General features: G+C 50.0%; 1 protein-coding gene across 1 annotated transcript; it reads right to left on the bottom strand.

Annotated features, from left to right (window-relative positions):
- Positions 1-733: 733 nt before the first annotated feature.
- On the bottom strand, positions 734-6,507 carry IRX2 (iroquois homeobox 2). The gene is made up of 5 exons (XM_054191842.1): positions 6,194-6,507; positions 3,956-4,361; positions 2,740-3,489; positions 1,932-1,999; positions 734-1,224 (listed from the first exon to the last, which is right to left on the bottom strand). The coding sequence occupies exons 1-4, from the start codon at positions 6,434-6,436 to the stop codon at positions 1,956-1,958; spliced, it is 1,443 nt and encodes a 480-aa protein (XP_054047817.1). The 5' UTR covers positions 6,437-6,507; the 3' UTR covers positions 734-1,224; positions 1,932-1,955.
- Positions 6,508-7,119: the final 612 nt, after the last annotated feature.

The following is a 7,119-nucleotide window of genomic DNA, read 5'->3' as shown; positions in this document are numbered from 1 at the left end:
TTGGGGAAAATAAATGATTGTTCGTTTCTTTTCTGAAATTATATTATATGAGGATTCCCATTATTTTGCTCAAAATTAAAATGATTAGTTAGCTGATTTTATGAGCCCAATCAAAGTGGATTTCCAATGCGACTGTAAAGATACAGTTTATTGATTTAAAGAAAAGGGGGGGGAAATCATAAAAAAAACCAGGAATTGGACATTTTTATCTTTTTTTTGCCTTTGCATATTTTAGCCAGAAACAGAAACAAAGAAATTAGAAATAAGCTGTAGCTGATTATAATTTTTTTTCCTAGAAATGGTGGATTTAAAGAATGTTAACTCAAATAAAGTGCTACTTCACACCCAACATAAATAGTTTATAAGAAACATGCATGTATTCACATCACTCTCTCTACGCATATGCATGTATATATACAAAAACGTATTTGCACACATGTGTGTATTTAAAGCTTAAGTATAACGGAACAACCCAGAAGGAATTAATTTATGCAAAGCATATCTTTGCAACATATTTAAATTGCTTACTCATTTTATGGTCTGAGCTCTACTAGTGAAATTACAACTTTCGTCATTTTCTAAATAATAGATTATTATTTTGGGGGAAATGAACGAAAAACACCACATTGTTGCAGACTAGTCTGTTTTTATTTACAATTAGAGATATAAATTAGTAAAGAATTCTCGTTAAACAACCAAAGATTGTATAACCATCAACGTTTCAAATAAAAACCAGGCAAAATTTATTTACAAAAAGTTCAGATTCCATTGCAATACAACTTGCATAAATTACTAGAAGCTTTATATCGTTACAAAAATAAATATCAAATTTGTTTCCACTTTGTAAGGACTCAAGTTCTCCAATCACGTCTTTATTATCTCTACTGTATACATCTTTTACAAATAAATTTTACAATAAATCCTATCACACCTATCGAATATATACCGTGGCAATGAAGTGATCAATTCAAGATATCCTGAGAAAAACAGATCTGTTTTCAAAAGTCACACATACATTGGGGAAACTATACTATACCAGCAAACTCACATATGTCCAACAAAATTCTGGTTTAATAATTAGAGTCTGAAGATTTAATAGTGCTCTGTGGTCTTCTTTTATACAGTGGCACAAGATGTGATCCGGATTTAGAGATTTGTTATATATATTAGCTCGGGGAGAGATGATGGCTTGCTGACTTTTTTCAAAGCAATTGTGACACCTACCTGTGGACCAAGGAAAAAACCAGATCATCCAAAAATCCTTCAAATACACACTAACACCATTAAACTGAACAAAAAGGAAGTAAGGCAAAACTCTTAGTCGTCTAATTTCTTCCAACAAAAGAATTCGTTGAAAAAATATCGGCAAGGCGATTTTTTTATTGTTTATTTAGCCCTCGATAGCGGAGGTCTTAAGAGTGCCATTGCTAGCTAGGCGAGAGGCAATTCTCAGATCGCGTACCCTGCTTAAGATGCATGTCGATCTCTAATAATTGTCCCTTTTTATTTAAAATACACGTTCACTGCGTGAAGCCTCACTCAGAATGGACAATTTTAGCGCTGCCACGTGAGCACAAGCACTTTGTTTTTAAATAACAATACCTTCAAAGATTTTTTTTTTCTAAGGCTTTCTTTCCGTAACATTTAAATAGTCCTTACGGCTTTGCCTTATACGAGCGAAAAGTATGCAAGGTGAGGGAACTATCTAACCTGACTTTAAAATGAAGATAAACCCGAGAAGGAAAAGCCGCAAGGAGAGCTTTTTTTGTTTTTTTTTTTTAAAAAAAAAAGGGCAGAAAAGAGTGTCTTACTTCGTAATCAGGCTCTTAAGCAATGAAGCAAGAAATTAACGTTAAGCAAGTCTAGAACTGTACAGCGTGTCTTAGACCCGATGCCAAATGATCAGTGTAATAGAAAATGTTCTCACTTACTTGCATTGCTGTGTGATTGCACTTCTATAGGTATGGTTGTACTCCTACTGTGCAGACTTCAGTGGGATCTGTCAAAATATAACCGTCAGTTAGTCACAGGACACAGACAGCTAACTAGATTATACAGTGTGTGCAGGTCCCAGCCCTCACTCGCGCATAATTCGTAGCTCGGTCTTTTATATGGCTGGCCAGTATTTTATAATTGCCCGTATCTCGAGTATTTTGTTAGAAATAGCTGACAATTATATTAGTGCAAAACTTTTTCGCAAAAAAAAATGTGTATAAAATACAGTTAATAATGTCACGTTTCACATAATTTCAGTTCCAAGGTCAGCAATTATCTAAACCTAAAACTGAAAAAAAAAACCAACCAAAAACAAAACAAAAAAACCGGGGAGAATACTGCAAACAAAGAGTGCAAAACCAGTTTGTCGAGAAAAAAAAATTAAATAAAAATACAGGCAATGACACCAGTACTCTCTGGATATCTTTGCGTGTAGTTTTTCCTTTTAAAAATGACTTTGGAAAGCTGCGTCTGCAGCCTGTGAGACCGATCTAAAAGTCGTTTTTTGCATTTCCTTTCTCGGTTCTGAGAGGCAGGTATCGATAGGACGGCGACACGCCGTTTTTAGTCCCCAGATTATACTATTGCCCCTCTTCGCCCGGCGGTGGTGACAGCCCGCTCACTGATTTCTCCAGAGAAGGTTCTCAGTATTTACAGCGTGTAAAGGACTTGTGCGGGTCGGGGAAGGAAGGGCGAGTGAGAAGGGGGTAGTAGAGGGAGAAGCGGCAAAAACGAGTCACCTACCTTTCTTAGAGTCATAACTAGAGGGCCTGTAATGTTGTTCTAGCTGGTTAGTGATCGTTTTCAAAGAGTCACTGCTCTGCTTGTGGACAGAGCTGGCATTTAGGACAGTCTGACTTAGTCCCTCGTTTGAAGCCACTGCTGCGGAGTTGTATCTCAGGATTCCCTGGCTCTGCAGAGCGTTAAAGTTCCCATAGTTTGTATAATTGCTATAAAAAGGTGAGGTGTAATAAATATGCCTCCCCAGGAGGGAGGAGGGCGAGTAGGCAGCGCTGTGCGGGGCGGAGGCGGGGGTGGCCGAGGAGAGCGGGGCAGGCTGGCAGCCTTGGCCCAGGGTCTGGCTCTTGAGGTCCGAGGTGGCGATTTCGGCCAGCGACCAGAGTTTGGGCTTGCTGGCCGGCGTCGGGGGGCCGGGGGAGGCGCGGCCGCCCAGCGCCGCCTTGCTGGCGCTGCGGGCGGCGTCGGCGTGCGGGTGGCCGAGGAGCGGGGCCTCCACGGCCGCGAGCGGCGAGGAGGTGGCGGGTTTGGCCGGCGGGTCGCGCTCCCCGCCGCCGCCGCCGTCGTCCTCCTCGATGTCCTCCTCCTCCTCCTCCTCCTCTTCCTCCTCCTCCTCCTCCTCGATGTCCTCGTACTTGTCCTTGCACTCCGAGCCCGACTCGCAGAGGGGGTCGCCGGCTCTGCAGGGCAGCTTCTCGCCGTCCGACTCGGCGGAGCAGGAGTGGTCCGTCAGCGAGTCGACTTGCAAGCTGATCCCTGCAAGGGTCCGTCGGGCACAGAAAGGCAGAGTCAGGGCGGGGGCAGGCCGGCAAAGAGAGCGGGCGAGAAGCGAGCACGGCCACCGCCACCGCGGCGGGCGGGGAGAGGCTAGCCGTCCCGGCCTTTTCCCTTGTAATCCCGTTTCGAGGAGCATCCATCCCCAGGGGCTAGCTCCGCCGCGGCACCCCGCACCGCCCCGCCTGCCCCCCCCCCCCCCCCGCACGGCGCCGCCGCCCGCCGCGGCACCTCCGCCCCCCGCCCGCCCCGGCCACCGGTACTGCGCGGCAACAAGCGCCCGGAGCAGCCGTAGGCGACGGGACGGGACACGTTTTGGGGTCGCTTTTGTTAAACGCCGCCTCCCCACCCCTGCACCCACCCCCCTTCCCCGCTGCCCCGCTCCCGAGGGGACGCGACGGGGCGGGATGGGGCCACCCCGCCGCGACCGCGGTCACCCAGCGCCCACCTTCGTCCTCTGCGGAGGTTTCGTTGCTCTCGGGCATCTTCTCGGGACTCTCCTCTTTACTCCTCGCCCCGTCGCCTTCGTCGTCGTCCTCATCCTCGCTCTTGTTCCGCGGGGCCCAGGTCATCTTGTTCTCCTTCTTGAGCCGCCGGCGGGCGTTGGCGAACCAGGTGGAGACCTGGGTGAGGGTCATCTTGGTGATGATGGCCAGCATGATCTTCTCGCCCTTCGTAGGGTAGGGGTTCTTGCGGTGCTCCTGCAGCCAGGCCTTCAGCGTGGCCGTGGCGTCGCGGGTGGCGTTTTTCCTGTACGCGGGATCGTTGAGCTGGTAGGGGTAGGCAGGGCTGCCGTACGGGTGGTAGCTGATGGCTCCGGTCATCCCCGTCGTATGGGCGTCGTAAGGGGAGCCCTGGACAGAACAAAACGGTGGGGTTGGCAATTTGTTATTGCTGATAGCCATTAGTAAGTTGTCAAGGCGAGATCGGCGGTTATATTTGTATTTCCCCGGGATGGTGTCTTGTATCCATATTCTATGAGGGGGAGAAGCAGCACCCAAAGGCCATTAAGTTGCGACCCCCCCTCCCCCGACTTCCTCCGCCCAGCACACAGACACTGGCACACGCGCTGAAAATCGCCGATGTTTTAATCTTTCTGCCTAATTTCAGCTCCTTGTAATTGAATATTTCCCAATATAATTTTTGAACGGCGCAGACATTTTAAAGGCCCTACAGGTAGTGTCTTGATATCTACATTTCTCTCAAAGGTTCAAAAGATGTTTCCTTTTTTGCTATAGAAAATACAACAAAGCCGCCACTTAGCAATTCACTGCACTAATGCATTGCAAATCCAATTTGCAAATCAGAAGATATGCACCGTTTCGAATTGTTCAAATGCGATGTAATTAGCATTTTAATTCGCCCTTTAACGTTTAAATTGCGCTTATTTAAGTCTGCATAATGCAAGAAAAGTTAAAGATATCGCGAAGGAACTCGCTAACTTTCAGCACGTCTCTGAATCCCACAGATCGGCGAGTCACAGGCGCAACATCACCCAATATCCCGCAGTTCACAACCTCGCTGCAACTTCCAGCCGCTCGCCTCCCGCTTCCCAACAGGAAAAACAACCAAGCGAGATCCTCAGATCTTTTATACCACCCCGAATAAAGACTGCACGACAATCTACGCACCGTATTTTACGGACAGAAAGCAAGTACTTTCCCTGTCACTTTGCAGGGAGAGCGAACTTCCTCGCTGTCGTCCCTTCCTAGGGTCTCGACAGCGGCTCCAGTCTCAAATTCCGGGCACAGGTCTTTGTGTGTACGGACTAGATACGTGTCTGACTCTGTGTGCGTGTGTTTATAAAACTATATAACCATCTAGACGTGCAGTTTATTTATATAGTTTATGGCTTTATTTATATAGTTTATGCACAGAATACACACACACGCAATTGCAAATGCTCCATTTAACTAATAAGAAGAAAGTGAAATCCGAAACTGCGGCCACCACAACCATCTTGGGCTTAAGCGAAGCTCACAGATCGCAAACAGATGCTCCTTTTCATTCCTAAAATCCAGTTAAACCATTAGCACAAAACACACTGAAAGTAAATAAAACCACACGGGAATAAAGCCCGCAGCGCCTCTAAACACCGACTTAAAAAGAGAGGGGGAAAAAGAGAAAAAAAAAAAGGAAAAAAAAAAACCAACCAAAAAAGACACCACCCCCCCATCCTACCACAGCGAAAAGAAAAAAAAAAAAAAGAGAGAGAAAGCGGGGAGGGGGTAGGGGGTAGAATGGAAGCATCCAACTCAACTGACTGAGACGATCCGTATTTCTTTAATCAGGGCGCCCGCACGTCTCCGCGAACCGCGGGGCGAGCCCGGATCCCAGGCCCGCCGGCACCGCGCTCGGCCGGGGCGCGGAGTGAGGCGGCTCCCCGGCCCCAGCCCCGGTCCCGGCCCCGACCCCGACCCCGGCCCCGGCCCGCCGCTCGGCCCCCGCTCCGCTCCGCCCGGCTCCGCGCCTCTCCGCCGGCCCCGGCCGGGCTGCGGAGCGCGGCCGGTGCGCGGCTGGCAGCGGCAGCAGCGCGGAGACGGCGGCGGTGCGGAGCGGAGCGCCCGGCTGCGCGGCGTGGTGTCGGGGGGCTGATGGCGAGTGTGTGAGGAAGAGAGGCTGAAGATGATGAGGATGAGAATGCGGATGCTAATGAAGAAGGAGAGGGTTTCTCTTCGGTAGTTACCATGTAGGAGGGGAATCCCGTGGCGGGGTCTGTGGAGTACTGGAGCGGGCTGGTGAAGCCTGTGGCCGCCGCCTGGGCGGTGAAAGCTGCCGATCCCGGGTAAGGGCTGAACGCCGATCCCGACGAAGACCTGGCCAGCTCCTCGCTCCTGGGGGCCGCCAGCGCCGACGCCCCGTACGCCGGGCAGGAGTACAGAGCCAGCGAGCCGGGGGGCTGGTAGAGGTAACCCTGAGGATAGGACATGGCTTGCACTGGCGTGCACAGGAGCAGGGAGGGGGCGAGGGTGACCGGCCCTGCTGCTGTCGCTGCTCCTGGCGCTGCTTTCGTGCTCTCCCTCTCCCTCTCTCCCGCCCGCCCTCCCTCCCTCCCTCTCTCTCCCACTCTCTCTCTCTCTCTCTCTCTCTCCCCCTCTCTCTCCGGTTGGCTCTGTGCAGTTATGTAGAGAATCAGAATTGTTATATGCTCCCCCCCATGCGCACCCGCTCAGAATAAAAACAAACAGGAGGAAAAAAAAAAAAAAGAACACCCCCCCAAAAAAGGGAAAATAAATCGAGCGGTCAGAAATCTAACCGGGAGGGGAAGGACATCTGGGAGAGACGGAAGAGGAGAGGGTTAATAAAAAGCGAAAGAGAGAGAGAAAGGGAGAGAAACAGAAGGGGAGAGGGGGAGAGAGAGGGGGAGAGAGAGAAGCGAGCCCCCGAAATCAGAAAAGTGGCTGCTGCATATGGAGTTCTCCCAGCCAGCCAGCCAGCTCCCCCAGCGCCTGCGAGCCTGTATTTTGGGGGAAGTATAGAGTCTGAAGTGAAGAGTTGAGGGAAGGAGCACTCGAGTTTCTGAGGGACATTGGAAAACAGAGCTGTCCGTCACCGCCGCTCATCTGCATAGCGCGGCGGGCCCGCCCCCTCCCGCTCCGGCCCCGTCTCCTC

This window comes from Rissa tridactyla, chromosome 2 (assembly GCF_028500815.1).
Source record: "Rissa tridactyla isolate bRisTri1 chromosome 2, bRisTri1.patW.cur.20221130, whole genome shotgun sequence".
In the NCBI taxonomy this organism is placed as follows: domain Eukaryota; kingdom Metazoa; phylum Chordata; class Aves; order Charadriiformes; family Laridae; genus Rissa; species Rissa tridactyla.
Note: the sequence above shows the minus strand (reverse complement) of the source record. Positions and strands in the feature narration are given on the sequence as shown.

Bases quoted from the DNA above. Each gene is read 5' to 3' on its own strand.
- IRX2 (XM_054191842.1), bottom strand. From the start codon at position 6,436: ATGTCCTATCCTCAGGGTTACCTCTACCAGCCCCCCGGCTCGCTGGCT. The intron at 4,362-6,193 runs GTAACTACCGAA...TGTTCTGTCCAG, and splicing joins CGGGATTCCCCTCCTACATG to GGCTCCCCTTACGACGCCCA. The intron at 2,000-2,739 runs GTAGGTGACTCG...ATATTTTGACAG, and splicing joins TAGTTATGACTCTAAGAAAG to ATCCCACTGAAGTCTGCACA.